Below are 16,830 nucleotides of genomic sequence, written 5' to 3'. Positions count from 1 at the left end.
AGCACGTCTTGTCTCAGTTTATCACAGAGTTGGTTAGCTTCGAGGATTTCACCGAGACAGATTTTAGCTTGTAAGGGAAAATGTTTGAGATAACATAATCTTCTAAAAATGTATGTCCAAATTTGCTTGATTTGTGGATTGGAGAAGAGTCCAATGGAATTAGTGTGTAGGTGTTTCAATAATATTATTTGCAAACACTAATGTGTATTGGAGGTAGAATGGGAGAAAATTAGAGATTAGAAATTAGAATTAGAAAATCAGAAGGACCTTGGTGTTACCCCGTTTTGACCTTTTGGACTGCGGGACAAAATGGTGTGGATGGGAGGCCATCTATGACTCGATGCAATTCGTTTGGCACCGTCCTACTAATCCTCGGAGATGATCACATAAAATAAAACTACTGAATAAACAAACCAGACCTTGGACTGTCTGTCACACACACCTACACACGCGCCGGCACACACGTATATATTCTCTCTCTCTCTCTCTCTCTCTGTGTCTCTCCCCGGCCGCTGGCAATTGTAAGTGCTCGTCGGTGAGCGTTTGCATGCTGCTCTTCCAAGGTTTCGGCGATCGCTATGTCGGATTCCTTCTCCGGCTGCCACCATTGATGACAGCGTAAGGTTTCAGGTCCTGTAACACCTTGTAACTCCTGTTTCGCATTCTTCCGTTTCTATTCGTTTTGTTTCTATGTGTTTGCATGACGAAAGCAGAAGGCCTTCCTATTGTGAATGCTCAAGCTGCTCCATAGCCTTTGCTATGGCGTCTTGTTTTGCAGTCCCACATTCTCTCTATTGTTTTCTTCCCAATGAGAAAATTCTACTGAATGTCACCCCTTTGGAACTAGATATTTGCAGACTGATCAATGCACAGAAATGGGCATCTGCATCTCTCTCTCTCTCCCCCTTTTGCGGAAAATTTCAAGTTCAAAAGTTATATCAGAGCAGGAATTTTGAAAATTCCCCAGAGTTTTTCAAGCTGCAAACGTTTTCCTGGGGATGTCTTCATCATCATCGTCACGATCGTGGTGGCCTTCTTCTCTTCTTTGCAATAAGTCTAGCGATCAAATCGCATGAATTTCTTGATCTTAATGCTCTCGAGAGAATGACATAACATATCCGATATCATTCCAGACCCTCCCAGGCAGTACTCGGGCAGCAAAAGCATTTCATGGGAACCTTTTCGTCTGGCGAAGCCTGGATTATCCCTGTCTCTTAAAAAGCAATTTGCAATGCCATAACTATGCAAATTGATAGCAACTTTAGTTATTTCAGTTATGTATATTAATACACTTAAATATGTTTTTTTGCTTCCACTTTCTTGGAATTTGGGCCTCATCTCAGACACCACTATCTCCCTCCCTGCAGTTATGTGCTAGCCTTTTGATTTGGGGCCTCCTGATCCTTCAATTTCTCATCTGTTCGTTTTTTGCTTGCTGTACATATTTCTGATTTTTGCAGGCCCTGTAATCTTTCCTGATCCCACATTCCATGAGAGCTGGCATCTTGATTTTCACAACTCATATCCGATGTAATAATCTTATTGCTGCATGCAGCTCTTGTGACCAGTGGACACCCCATCATGCCAGGGCCCATTGCTTTCAGGGGCCTTCCGAGTGTTCACCAGCGCAGGTTCTCTTCTCTCGATACCGAGAAGGTAGGGGTGGCAATGGGCCCCCCTTCATCTTCACCATTGCCTCCCTCTTCTTCAGGACCCTCCTCATCAGTGTCCTCTTCTATGGATCACATGCCCTTGTCAGTATCGCAAAAGCATTCTCGACAAGAGATACACAGGCTCGTGAAGGAGGCTGTGGAGATTTGTGTTGAGCCACACATAGCTACACGGTTCCCTTCAGAAGAGCACTCTTCATCGAACAAACGTGCAACCTCCAGCAAGAAGAGTGGACTGGAAGCACCTGTTGGGAACACAACTGGGAGCCATAACTCACTGGATCCAAAGTCTGACAGTATTCGTAATGGTCAGCTCATCTGTATTGAAGCTGCAGGAAGAGGATCCCAATGGAAATATACAATGGATAACCGCTCAGAAATTACAAACAGAGGTGGTTTTCACATTGTCAACATGAGGAGAGACCGAAACCCACTGGATGTAAGTGCAATTATATATTATATTTTGTGTTTTTTTATGAGTGTTTGTTGTGAGTCTGTCTTTCAAAATTGTTCTGACTCTCACTTGTAAATCAGGATCTGGTCAGCTTCATAAGATCTTGTGTTGTTCCAGAGGGGTACCCTGAAAGTGTATCACCATCATACACCCCTTATATGCGATGGAGGGCCCTGAAGGTACTACTTAAGCTTAAAAGTTAGAACTTTGCCCAAAGCTTGTCACTATGGCAGGTGCTTAATTTGCTGATTCCAAGTGTATAAGTTTTGGCCTGCATTGTGAATCCAGTACCTTTTTGGAGGTGCAATGAGTGTCTTCACAACAAGATCTTTATTGCATGCCGTAGGAGTCTCACAACAAGGAGCTGGCTCCAGTGCTATGGCTATTAACTGGGTTATAAAGGTACACACAAATGACTCTACATACTCAATATAAACTCCAGATTCTGAATAGGAAGGTTTGGTTGCACTATGTACTTTGTGACGTTTTCAATGTAAAATTTGACAGGATGGAGCAGGGCGGGTGGGAAAGCTGCTTTTTGCTCGTCATGGAAAGAAGTTTGATTATGACATGAAACAGGTTGTAGAACTTATGTGATTGTGCTTCCTCAAGCTAGATAGTTTTGTTTATTGAAATATTTGCTACAGCAGAAAGTTTCTCCAATGGAAATCTGAAAGTTGTGCACCATGTGTACTAGCTTCGCTTTACTGGTGATCTTCTTATGGAGTTTGGAGCTGCTGTAGAGCTTGCTACTGCTACAGCACCTCAGCTTTTTTTACCTCTGGCATGTGCAGCAAATATAGCCAAGGTCTCAAAACTGCTGTTAGCTTATATTTTGTGTGTGTGTAAAAAATAAAATAAAATTTAAGACTTACTAGATTTCAAGTTTTATGCTTCTATGCAGAATGTTGCAGCTGTGGCATCAACTTCAACACGTGCTCCTATTTACAAATCTTTTGCACGAGGAGAGAACATAGGTGATGTGACTGCAAAGGGCGAATGCATTAGCAATATTGCAGACCTGGTAGCTTTGGCCTCCCCGGATGATATCTTTGTATCAAGCTTCGTTTACTTCTATCCTTTGTTGTGACTCCATGATAATGCTACGGTGAATTAGGTAGGAACAGGCATTGGAATACTTATTTCACGTAATAGCCCATCTTTGATGGCCACCTTTGCAGTGCTCTCCTGTGGCTATCTTTGTTGTTCATACCAAGAGGTGAGGAGGTTGTGTAAAGTTTAGACCGTCTTTTTGTGTTTCAGTTTTGGCATGATGTAATTTGGTTTAGTTTGTTTGAACAGATAAAGTCAGTGATGCTTCCAACATTGAATAGGGCAAGATTCAAAGTTGCTGTTCAGTCCTTTTTGGACACAGGTCTGATGCAACATTCCTGCCTCCCTCCCCCTATTTAGTCACTTAATTAAACAAGCCCCCGAGAAGCATATTTTAGTAGTGTAGTCAAGTAATTTCAAACAAGTTATTAAGAACTTCAGAATTGATCTCTCCATCTATGTTAATCAATTGTTAGGTACACAATTGATAATCTAAAAAATTGTTCTTACTCAACCTATTTTCTCTATTGGCACATAATGATTAGAGGAATGAGCTTGTTGTAGTCTCCAATATCTAGATGGCAAACTGCAAGAATGTCCATTAACTTAGGCTTCATATGAAACCAGCCTTCCTTCTCCGCAAGAGTGGTAAGTAACTTGATTAAGCACTAATTACAGCAAAGTATAAAATACACAAATCTAGAAATGCACACTTTACTACTTAATCTTTGACAATGGACAGCTTGTTGGCCTCAAAGCTGGTGTCCCTTGTGGTATTTCTTTATCTTGTATTGCAATTTGGATGAAATACACTGAGATTCCTTGAATTTCCTTTGCTCTCTAAATGCCTCTTGCTACCACAACTAACCAACAAGCCTTTAAACCAATTTGCTCCTTGGAAGACAAATATTACCCCAAGCTTAATGTTGATTGGCCAGCCCCTTGGAATTCTTTGAAATCCCCAAATTACAGTCGTCGAATTTCAAATACTAGGTCCTAATTGCCGAACAATAAATTGGCTAAGTTGATTTGTCATCTAAGTATTCTTGAGCATTTATTAGCCCTTGAATTGGCATTAATTAATTAATTGATGCCTAGTTTCTAATGTCACCCCATTGACATAATGGATAATAAAATTATTTAGGCTAAAATCTATCACCAAGTACCACCTATAACTTGACTAATATAGCTTATTACAACTTTTGCTTATAATACCCATTGACTTGTCATGGTTCTTGGCTTGCCATTGTGAAATGACTAACTTGCACATTATATGTGTACCTCACATTTGCAAATTTGATTAACACTTATCAAATGCCAAGCAAAGCATAAAAATTTCATGTCCTCATGACACCATAACATGCTATATCTTAGCCAAACCATAAAGATTGAATAGCCAATCATCAAATAGTTGGTCTAGTTGTGCATCTATGGGATTAGTTGTTACAACTTGTTGGGCTCTATCTTAGTTAGTTGCTCTGTAAGTATCCAAATGTTGGTTGTTAGAAGGTGATGGACGGAAAAGCTACTATCTCAGAGCCTTTGAAGATGGGGAGATTGAACGAGATTGTTTGGACTTTAAAGTAATTGCGTCAGTAGTGTAGGTTGAGACATCAAGAGTTAGTCTGTGTGTGTTCTTGTATACCTAATGCTCACTATAACTTAGGTAACTCAAATAAGAGCACTCGGCTTTGATGCCATGTGAGAATAACTAGGGTTTGCAAAGAAACATAGTGTAACGAATAACCATACCATTGACAAATGAACTTAGAAATGGAATGAGAATATCCAATGAGGAAACGAATGAACATTGAAAAAACCGAGTATGTGATGTATGATGCAACAAATGTTCTAGGAGTGGAGGGATATTCAATAGCCATTGCTCTTGAGGGAGCAAAGGATGTTAAAGGAGTGTCTCATACTTTGATGGATTCCTTGATGTTGAGCAGCCAGCCAAAAACTCAATGACCGATGACAAAGATGGTGCTGGTTATGGCAGGAAGGATGGGGGAGCCAAAATGTAGTTGTGCTTGGGGTTGTTGGAGAGGATGCAAGCTGTGGAAGGAGGACAACTGGTGCATATCATGGGCAGCAAAATGGAGCACTAGCTGCAGTCATGATGACTCTCGAGGGTTGTGCACCTTGTCCTAAGTGTTCTTTCAAACAATTAACGTGGAACAATGGATGAATGTAGATGTTCGGAGGTAAATCCAAGCCGGTAAGACATGCCACTGATTTTCTTGGTAATTGGGAATAGTCTTTACTTGTGAAGGTCAGAGGTAAATCCAAGTTGGTAAGACGTGCTACCAATTTTCTTGGTAATTGGGAATAGTTCAAAATACCGTGAAAATAACTTATAGTACTTGCTGACATTTGTTGAATTAGAGTCCTATAGGACTTAAAGGTGTATCCACATGCCCACTTGCCTTGGCCCTAGAGTACAATTTTGGTTAGCATAAACCATAGCATAGTCTTGGATTGTTTTAACGCTTTCCCTTGCAATCATTAACATTTGTTGCATATTGTGGAAGAAGTGAACTTTGGACTACGTCTTCACTCCTATGAGCTTGAGGCATTGGTGGTAAATGTGCTATAGTCTATAGCCGAATACTTAGCATTTTTTTAATGGGAGAGAGATGCACGCAACAATGGTCTGATTTGTCCTCTTGGTTTGTCCATCAACTCAGGATGCTTGGAGGATGACATGGACAATTGGGTCTCCAATGTGTGGAAGACCATATGCGTAAAGTGGCTAGTGAACTAAGGATCACAGTCACTAACAATTTCTCAAGCAAACCATAAAGTTTATAAAGATATCATGAGGAGATTGGCCAACTCATGGCTTTTAATGGTTGTCTTTGTTGAAACAAATTGAGAAATGTTTATCAATTGGTCGACCACAACCTAGGTTACACCATGATGTTGATTTATATTGGGCCATGGTTGCTTGTATCATGACCTCAATATATAACATGCCATCCTGCAATAAAATCCATGGAGATATCGCTTCACTTTTTAATCGGAATTTGTAAAGGATATAGCCTCCCTTGCTTCTTCGTGCTATTTAACTTTAGTAAGTTGATACTCACACAAGACTCAACCAAAGTCTTGAGTGCGGCTAATCAAAATTATTGGCTAACCAAGGCCAATGTTTGGTGTATGCCAAGGTACTCATATGAAGTTTAACTATGGGTATTCTTATCATTGGACAAATACACATTGCCTTGCATAGTAATCCATTCCTAATGGATTGCTTTTCCACCATCTCTCTCTTACTAGCTGGCTTTTGAGTGTTTGGATTGCCAAAGTTTCTTGATCTACTAGGTTCATGTTGGACTAATTGCGAATGCCTACCAAAATGAGAACCTATTTAGCAATGCTCCATAGAGAAAGATATATATTGGTTGAGATTTCATAAAGAGACAAAGCATTGGCTTTGGGGATTCGACTAAGGGCATCAATAATGTTATTGGTTTCACCCTTATGGAATGTCTCAAAGTCAAACTCTTACATAAGCTTGGCCCATCTTGTGTTTCGGTTACCAAGAAGATTGCATCGATTGTGGAGGAATTTCAATGAATGGTGGTCAAATAATGAATTGTGCATTGCACAAATAGTGACACCAAAGTTTTAGTGCATGAACAATTGCCAATAGTTCTTTCTCGTGAGTGGCATAATCTATTTGGGTGTTGGTGAGCTTACAATTCTCAAATGCTTTAGGTTGGCTATCTTAATATAAGGTGTTAGCTACAGTATAATCCCTAGCATCCATATGAACCTCATAATGTTTATATAGATCTATGATTTGCAACATGGATGTAGTCATAACTGGCTGTTTCACTGTTTAAAAACATTGATTGAGCAGTACCTTTTTGGGGTCAATTCTAATGCCATCAATTGAGTTGACATGTCTGAGGTAAAAAAGTTGTGTGAAAGAACTCCGCACTTAGATAGTTTCCATGATATTGCTCTCATCTTAAGTGGTGTAAGATGATATGCAAGTGATTTGAGTGTTATTGTAATGTCCTACTATAAACAAGCATGCCATCAAGGAAGACAACTATCCACTTTCCTATATGTGGACGTGACAAATCATTCGTGAGTATACCAAGAATTATCAGTGTCCATATTGCAAAGGAAAAGCATATTTTTGGACATCCCTAGGAGGCTATCCGTATTTAAGGGTATGTGGACTAAAGATTGATCTTGGTGGACTTTGCACATAGATGTGAGAGAGAGAGAGAGAGAGAGAGAGAGAGAGAGAGAGAGAGAGAGAGAGAGAGAGAGAGCATAATCTAAGAGGAAACATCTAGCTAGGAAACAATGAATAACTAGGACTAAAAATACCAAGGATTTGATGTATGTAGACCTTGTGCCCAAGACATGATACACCATGGATAAGAATTCAAAGTGAAAGTATTATATTTTAAGACCTAAACCATGCACTTGAGGTGATAATTTGAAACTAGTTGAGGTGATGGCTAGAACTCTCAGTATGTGCTCATGTAGTCATCCAATGATCCTAGTGGCTATGCATGCATAGACCTTGTCCCATAGATGCTTCCCATGATGATCAATCACAAAGGCATTCAATGCTAGATTTTAAGACCTCTAAAATGGTAGTTGAGGTGATGCTAGGTATTAATCAAGGTGATGGCTAAAGGCCTTCTATTTGTGCTCAAGTAATTATAGAACGCTTTTAGTGGATATGTGATTTGTGGACCTTATCCTTCTAGATGCCTTCTTCTATTATTTCAATCACAATATCATGTAAAAATGAATTTTATGGCCTAAAGACCAGCTAATTAATACCACACTAGTATTATTTGTATCCTTGGGTTGTGCCTCAAGTGACGATGTAGATCAGTAGGTTGTGGGTGCGGTGCTTTGTGTGTCTAAGGTGACTTCCCATTGTGGAATCATTGGTTGATCTAGAGTGTGCTCTAAAGTGTCAGATGTAGCTGCAGCTCTAAAAAAGTTAGTAAGAATGTATTGTTGTGTATCCCAAGGTACCTTCCTCAGGATTTGAGGAGGTGTTGTCTATGTCAAGAAGCTCCAAGAGTCCATGGCAGCACTGATCTGAGAAGTCCATTATTCTAGATAGTGGTCCAAATCCCTATCAGAATAGATAGTGGAAGCTGTTAGCCTGCTCTTTATCATTCTCAGTCTGTCATCTCCTAGTTGTGAGCTCCTGTCAGAGTCTGACAGGAGACGGAGGAGCTCTGTCAGTCATTTTAGTGGCTGTCCTGGTTAGTCGGCAGCCTGTGGGTGTCATACAGCCCAAACTGGGCTGTTTTTCTGCAGTCGGCCCATTTTCTGGGCAGATCGGCCAGATCTGGCCAAAGTCGGGCAGATCTGGCTCGTCGGCCAAATCTGGCCAGGTCGGCCAGATTTGGCAGGTTGGCCAGTTTTCTGGCCTGGGGGCTATATATAGCAGCCCCCCCAGTCATTCCAGCATTGTGCTCTGCAGGTTCAGCACTGCCTCCGACATCTCCGTCTCCGGCATTGGTGCTGCCATTGCTTCCAGTCTGTCCTGGTGCCCTCACTGACGCTCCGGGCTGCGTGCAGGGACTGCTCTGTCCATTTCAGTGTATTCAGCATTCATCTCAGTTAGTGCAGACTTTCTTCCTTCATTCTCTGCTTTCTCTCTCCTCTCCTCCGTGTTCGTGTTCTTCTTCCGTTGCGCACTCTCACATGGTATCATCGCCTGATTGAGAGCACGGAGGACATACCCTCAGGAGTGAGATACCTTACTGTTGCTGCCATCTGATCAACAATTGCCAGGCGCCTTTTTCAGGAGGCCCTTCAGCCTGCGTTTTGCTGCCCACGCTGCCTGCAGAGGCTGCCACATCATCCAGTGACGCAGAAACCCTACGTTTTCCACCAAGCTGTCCCTCCTTCTGCTGGGCGACCTCCCTACAGGCTGCGTTTTGCTGTCCTGCTGGTCGCTACCACTCCAGGCGGCACATTTCCTGCTGGCGACTTCTGTCCGGGCTGTTTCCTGGTGCTGGTGGTCTCTTCTCTGGTGCTTGACATCAGTTATCTTTGTGTTTTGCAGATCCAGGTGTTTGTAGGCATTCTCTGCCTGCGTCTTGGTGGTTGGTGACCACATTGCTGGTCATATTTCGACATCGGCAGCTCTGTCAGTCATTTTAGTGGCTGTCCTGGTTAGTCGGCAGCCTGTGGGTGTCATACAGCCCAAACTGGGCTGTTTTTCTGCAGTCGGCCCATTTTCTGGGCAGGTCGGCCAGATCTGGCTGGTCGGCCAAAATCTGGCCAGGTCAGCCAGATTTGGCAGGTCGGTCAGTTTTCTGGCCTGGGGGCTATATATAGCAGCCCCCCCAGTCATTCCAGCATTGTGCTCTGCAGGTTCAGCACTGCCTCCGACATCTCTGTCTCCGGCATTGGTGCTGCCATTGCTTCCAGTCTGTCCTGGTGCCCTCACTGACGCTCCGGGCTGCGTGCAGGGATTGCTCTGTCCATTTCAGTGTATTTAGCATTCATCTCAGTCAGTGCAGACTTTCTTCCTTCATTCTCTGCTTTCTCTCTCCTCTCCTCCGTGTTCGTGTTCTTCTTCCGTTGCGCACTCTCACAGAAGCACCCTTTGATCTCATAGTACACTAGGCACCTACATATGTAGTGCTTGGCCTTCGGCTCAAGCTAAGAGCGGCAGATCCTATGTTGGTGTCAACCAAGTCATGGCTGTGTTAGCTGATTAATATCCACCTTGATGATTGTATTGAGCTACTCTTGAGTTATCTTCAAGAAAGGGAGTCCAATGAAACTAACCTTTCTTCTTCCCAAAGGATGGCCATGACCTGATTAAGTACTAATTACAGCAATCATAAAATTCACATAAACTGAAATACAAATGTTACTACTTAATCTTGGACATTTGACACCTGATTAGTCCCAAAAATTGGCATCCCTTGTAGTATTTCTTTATCTTGTATTGCAGTTGGAAGTACATTGAGATTGCTTGAGTCTTCTTCACTTTCCAATGCCCATTGCTATCATTAATGATCAACAAGCCTTCTTTCAGATTACCCCTTGATTCATCGAGGGGTGGGCCGTCAATCAACCCTTGGCTGGTCAAATCTACACTCAAATCTAATTGGAATGGGCTCTCCTGTTGGACATGGTGAAATCGCGCAATTTCTAGCAATTGTTCGAAGTGCTAGGTCTTTACTCTTCGAGCATTGGACCCAAGGTGACTAGTAAACCCTAATTGCTTAAAATAAGGTTTACATTAGTAAATACTCCTGTTGTCCACTAAATATGGTTGATTTGTGCTGCAAATGGCTGAGATTTGCTGAGATACTTTGAGAAAAGGCTGAAGAATGTTGATGAGAGAAAATTTAGAGATCTTGTGCCCAAATGGGCTGGAATCTGCTGCAATCCTGCTGTATATGGCTGATTTTTGCAGCCGAACTCCTATAGGGACCCAAAATGTTGTCACTTGTGTAAGGCAAGGGACTGAAGAATTCGATAATAGCTTCAAGGATCAAATGCGTACAACATCAAATCTTTTCGGTGAATTGATAAAGGATCCCTAGTTTTCTCAATTTGTGAATGTCCCAAGAAAGGATAGGAAAGGCAAAGGGAAGGAGACACCTTCTATAGCTTCGGGACAGCCACAAGAATCGAAAAAAATGCCCAAGCCTTTTTTGGAAGAGCCCAAAATGCCTGATGAGTACAAACAATTGGTACCCGTGGGGCAACAAGTGCAAATGCATGGCCAACTTGGTTGTTCCAATCCATGGGAACATGGGCAGCAAGGTAATTATGCACATGCAAGCATGGGACAGAAATGATACTTTGGTGGTAGTACCATTTTTCATGCTATGGTTGGACAGGCAGTGCATATGGGAATGTATGGCTCAAGTCCCTATGGTATGCAACAGCCAATGCATGGCTCACAACACCTAATCTATCTGGTTAATGCAAGTGGAATGCTGAATCCCATGTATGGCAGCATAGGCATGATGCCTGGGGCGCAAAGCGGGCCATATGGATATGCATTTGCACCCCCAGGGAATGTTCGAGCACAAGGATTTGGTGCTGGTCATGTAGGAGCATATGATAGTGTTGGTTATCATGTAAATACAGCAAATGCACCCTTTTTGCAACAACCTATTATGATAACTTGACTCCTAGAGGTCTACCGAAGGACTATGATGAAGGTGGTGAAAGTGTGAAGTTTGAGCATTTCAGTGGTGTACAAGATAGGTTGAAAGAACTTGTTTTTATTTAGTAGTTTGATGCAGTCTACTTTGGAGGCAACTTCACAGGGGCATCTAAGATACGAAAGGTAGCCACATTTTTGAAGGGAAATGCATTGCAGTGGTGGTCTACACTTCTTATTCAAGGAAAGTCACCTACCACTTGGGTCCAGTTCAAGCAAGTGTTTGCTTCAAATTGGTTGACAAGTACCTTTGAAGTAGACATTATGACAACTTGGAATCGGTTGAATTCCAAAGATTGCAAGAACTTGGATTAGTATAATAAGAAGTTTTGGGATGCATTGTTGCTAGTTACTTCTTATCTCACAGTACTTCTCCATGAGTAGGTGGAGAAATATACTTGTGGTTTGCCAAAGGATATTCGGGATTGTTGCATTAAGTCCACTGTTTCCAGCATGTCTCAGCTTATAGAAAGTGCTACTATGTTGACACATTGCTACATGGAAAGAGTGCTGGATTCCAAGATAGTGATGCCAAGCCACATATCATTGAGGCCAAGGCTAAGAAAAAGGGTAAATTTGAAAATAAAGCTGAAAATCAGGGCAGCTAATTGTCATAGGCGTGCTTTGCACTTTGCAGAGGGCGATAATGTATTGCTGCATTTTGAAAAGGCACGGGTAAAAAAGATGAAGGGCAAAGAGCAATTGTATCCAAAGCTGTCTATGAGATACTATGGACCATTTTAAGCGTTGGAGAGGATCACTGATGCATGCCATAGACTGAAATTGCCTCCATACTAGCAGATACACAATGCCTTTCATGTGAGCTTGCTTAGGCCTTTTCATGGTGATGTGCCAGAGGATGTATCTGCTGAAATTCAGCTTGAGGTTGAATAGCTCGATGAAATACTGGTACCGGAATAAATTTTGGCACACAAAGAGTAGAACATGAAGGGTAAGGTTTCCAGAAGGTACTTGGTGAAGTTTCATAATTATTCACCAATGGATGCCAAATGGATGGAGGAGGATGACTTGGCAAACCGTCCTTAGTTGTTTTAGCTTTACCTTGGTGCTTTCCAGTTAGAGCCGACTTTAATTTCAGCTCAATGAGGCTCAGCAGAGCAGGGGTCCAAAGTATTACTTGATGCTTGTGAGGGAGCTAGCGCTTTTGCTTCTCAGTGATGGACAACTCTAGATGTAGTGGATCTCGGATGTATTCAACATACATTTAGGGTACTGTAGCTGATAGTATGTTTGCCAGGAGATCACTATTCAGTGTACTAGTCACCATGTTTGGTATGCAGATGGGTGTGATTTTCATTGCAGCTCTGAAATTGTACATTTGCATTGATTAATGATCATTGGGGATTGGTTAACAAATGCTGGTTTTCAGTGTATGATCATTAATATTCAGTGGTATTTAGTTGGTTTTGTGGAGGATAGGTTATGATGCCATTGATGTTTTAGCCATGGTTTATGCTATGCTATGGTTTGGTTTTGCCAGATGAGTTGAACTCATGAGAAATAGACATGTCATATGATAATTTAGCAAATTTTTTGAGATTCATTGTGAGTCTTATGTTATGTTATGTTGGCTGGTAATTTTCAGCATGTGTTGGGCATATGGAATGGTTGAGCAACAGTGTGCAATGTTGTGTTAACTATGATGCCTTGTGTAAATTCTAGTCTACTATTTTGCTTTTGATACATTTGGCAGTGCAATCAAGGAATGATTGCAAGGATTTTAAGGGGGAGGGTTGTCATGAGGACATGTATTTTTGAAACCTCACTTAACATGTGGATTAATTTTTAATCACATGTTTAAGTAAATGTTGCACATGTGAGGTGTAATTGGAATTAGAGTAAATTTACGAGTTCGAGACCTGAGGAAATCATGGGATGTCAAAGGCAAAAGTTACTATAAGTTATGTTGTACATGTACTTGGTGGTATTTGATGCTAGTTGTTGGCCTAGGTCATTCATTTGGCCATAAGTATTAATTGGTGATACTAAAGAAGTGGCATTTGATGGTACCTAACGCTAATCTGATGGTCAAAGATAGCGTAGAGACACTCGGGAATGGAAGTTGCCTAGCCAATTTAATTATTGGTAAGTTAGATTATTTTTTTGGGAGTATTTAAATATTAAAAATTAATATTTAATTATGGATAATGCTGAAAAAACCATTTGGAAATGCTGTCACTTGTGAAAAATGCCCATGTAAGACTGAAAAACATCTTTAGAGGTTGGAGAGAGGCATTTTAGTGCATTCAGCAAGAGAGAGGGAGGAGATGTTGCTAGTCTGATTTGCAATCATTGGAGGACCTTTTGAGGCAGCCAAGGGCAGGAGAAGACCAATTTGTAGCAGGTGACAGTATCTACAAGTTGTTGAGACAAGGCAACAGCAATAAATGACTGATTTTCTTCAGTTCTTTGTAAAGAAAGTCTGAATTTTCTCTCTCCTCAGCATTCTCTCTCATCTCCTAGCTTTGCTATAGCCTTGCTCCGAAGATTACAGCATTGAAATCACCAAAGGTTGAGAAATTTCAGATTTTTTGTTGTAAATCCTAATTTCAAAGTATAAATTAGGGTCTAGCAGCAGCCTCGGGAAGTGTGCAAAAAATTGGAAGCTCCAAGACTTGGATTTAACAAGGTTGAAGCTATTTTCAATCAAATTCAAGTGGAGGGATCAGCAAATCAATGAATTTGGGGCATTTTCCATCTCCATCAAAGTGGGTGAGGGCCCATTGATTGCCCGAATCAAGGGGCAAATCAGATTGAAGACTTGTTGGTTATTTTGGATAGTAAGGGGAGTTGGATTACCGAAAGAAATCGGGAAAATCCCATTGTACATTAACTTCTTCTTCAATTAAGTTAAAGAAATACCGAAAAGGGTACTAGTTTTGGGGCCAACAAGGTGTCCATTGTCCAAGATTGTGAGCTCATTTGCATTTCTCAGTTTTGTAATAAATCTTGCTGTTGTAACTAGGTTGTAATTAGGGAATTACCACCCATCCACAAAAGGAAGGCTAGTTTCATCCACATTAGCATGCATGCCTTGCTTTCCGTAATCAAATGGATTGACACTACTAAGTTGGCCTTACATTTGCATTGATTGTCCCATCAGTAACAATTGTTTTTGCTTCTTGACTACATTGGGACCATCAAGAGGTTGTTTATGTTCTTTCTTTACTACATCCTGTTGTCTTGAAGCTCCAGAGGATGACTTCCTCTTCTTGCCCTTGTTGCTCTTCCTTGAAGAGTTCAAAAATCGAGTGAATTGAGGATCCTTTGCCAGTTGAGCAAAGATATCACCTATTGTCCTCAATTGATCTTTGAATTGAACATCATGTTCTCCTCTTTCTTGTTGGTCATCACCATCAAGAGGCCTTGAATGACCAACATTTGGTTCAACCAACACTTTTAGCTTATTACTCAATTTGTGCCCCTTGTCCAAGATCAAGCATTGCATTTCTCATTATGTGCATCACTACTTGATCCAATCTCATTGTATGAAGACGTTTTTGCTATAATGCTCATTTGAATACGATTTCAGCATCAAAGCATTGCTTTTGACTTCCAATCAGGTGCCATGGGCAAGGGAGTTGTGTTGGGAATAAAGGGCCATCGTGCCTTTTATATGTGCACGGGTGTAAACACACCCTTAGCACATTATACTTTCATACATATATCTATCTAAAAACCTAAAGTGGTACATTCGTCATTGTACCGAAAAACGTGTTCACTCTCTACTCTGCTCACTCGCACTCTCTGTCTCTCTCACTGCGCGTAAGGTCTGTCTACCTCGATCTCCATGCCTAACCTTATCCTACAAACTGGTATCAGAGCCACAATGGTTCGCTCAGGCCACAAGCATTAGTCGCCAGTTGCAAGCCCGACAAACGAGAAGCTGTTGACCAGAGGCTATAGTCCCAGGAAGAAGTCGCATGCAGAAGACCAATGAACAGGTCGTGCAAATAGCCAATGAACAGGTCGTGAAGAAGACCAGCGCAGGTGCTCACGATTGGGTGGCAAGTCCAGTAGGGACCAGGCGACAGGAAACGGTAGTGGGAGTATGCGGAAGCTCAGGAGGCTCGCGTGACGAGCTGGCAGTCTAGCGGGGGCGACATGGGCTTTAGGATTGCGAAAGACAGGGTCTAGTTGGGGACCAACATGGAGGCGCATGTGGCGGATGGGCAGGTGAGCTGACGCGGATTGCATGGCCCGACTATATGCGTAAAGGCGAATAGGCGCACGACTGACGGGTCCGTTGACCCGTCAGATTTTTTCAAAAATTCAATATTTTTTTGAAATTTCTTTCACTCACTGACAGGGTTTTGCGCATGTAAGCACAAGATCTCAGATCTGTGCAAAATTAGCTCAGAAATTTGGGGCTTTTCCTAGATTTGGGAAATTTGATGCAGGACAAGCAAATTTGTCTCAGAAATTGCAGGAATTTGTGACATTTTGTCCCCGACATTTGGCGCTTTTCATGTACATGCACAAATTGGGCTGAAATTGACCCAATTTCTCGACATTGAGGCACATTGGACCCCGTGCAATTTGGGGCTTTTGTGATTTGGGCAAAATTTGTGCAGCATTTGGTCATTTCATGTACATGTAGGTTGGATTCCACACAATTTGGACATCAACACTTGGTAAAATTTGGGGGTTTTGCTGAAATTGCTTTATTTTTGGCAAAACAGGACAATCCTATGCATGACAAAGGAAATGTAGATGTGTGTTTGACGCTTTGAGCACAAAATTTTGGGGCTTTTGACCGTTTGTTCGAATTTTATTACCCGTGGGTACATGTACAACAGAAATCGCAGCTGAAATTTTGGGATTTCTCATGTAATGTGCTGCACATGCCCTTTTGGAACAGCTGTAATCAGTTGGATAATGATATAGCACTTGGTTTGGTGCTTCTGAAAACTTAATTACAGATCTGAAATCTGTACTTCTGGGTGGTCATTTATTGCTGATTGGTACTTGTTTGTACCTTGCTCACTTGGATGACAGTTTGGGCTTGCATTTACTGGTTTTTTGGTCACATTTGGGCTGAAAACCATGGCTGGCAGCAATGACAGCAGTAATTTGATGCATATAAAGAAGCTTGAAGGTGCACATAATTTTGCAGTGTGGCAAAAACAGTACTACAATATCCTGTTACAAAAGAAGCAGGCAAAGTTGATCAAAACTAAAGGGGCAAAGCCTGTGGACATGGATCAGGATGTTTGGGATGAGTTGAATGAGCTTGCACACTCAACCATAGAGCTATCGATTTCTGATGCGTTGTTCTTCAACATTGAAGGTTTGGATTCTGCATATGCTATATGGACTAAACTGGAAGAACTGTATGCACAGAAGAGTGTTGCAACTAAAGTGTATTGGCTGAAAAAGCTTATGGATTTGCGTATGAAAGAAGGTACAGCAATGTCTACTCACTTGAGTGAGTTTAACTCCATTTT

General features: G+C 41.7%; 1 protein-coding gene across 4 annotated transcripts in view; it reads left to right on the top strand.

Moving 5' to 3' along the window:
* Positions 1–361: 361 nt before the first annotated feature.
* LOC148030821 (protein root UVB sensitive 6-like) overlaps positions 362–16,830 on the top strand; it is a 29,112-nt gene continuing 12,643 nt past the window's right edge. The window contains exons 1-9 of one of the 4 annotated variants that reach the window (XM_087684355.1): positions 362–618; positions 1,461–2,109; positions 2,205–2,303; positions 2,413–2,526; positions 2,632–2,703; positions 2,822–2,932; positions 3,029–3,148; positions 3,242–3,343; positions 3,427–3,499. In XM_087684355.1, the coding sequence (XP_087540481.1) occupies positions 1,582–2,109; positions 2,205–2,303; positions 2,413–2,526; positions 2,632–2,703; positions 2,822–2,932; positions 3,029–3,148; positions 3,242–3,343; positions 3,427–3,499 (1,219 nt within the window). In that variant the 5' untranslated portion in view covers positions 362–618; positions 1,461–1,581. Of the gene's footprint in view, positions 631–1,460; positions 2,110–2,204; positions 2,304–2,412; positions 2,527–2,631; positions 2,704–2,821; positions 2,933–3,028; positions 3,149–3,241; positions 3,344–3,426; positions 3,500–16,830 lie in introns of all 4 variants that reach the window. The other 3 variants (XM_087684354.1, XM_087684353.1, XM_087684356.1) reach the window with 3 other exon arrangements.

This window comes from Lygodium microphyllum, chromosome 9 (genome assembly GCF_053477565.2).
Source record: "Lygodium microphyllum isolate KBCC chromosome 9, Lygodium_microphyllum_v1.1.10, whole genome shotgun sequence".
Lineage (NCBI taxonomy): Eukaryota > Viridiplantae > Streptophyta > Polypodiopsida > Schizaeales > Lygodiaceae > Lygodium > Lygodium microphyllum.
This window is presented reverse-complemented; position numbering and strand designations above follow the sequence as displayed.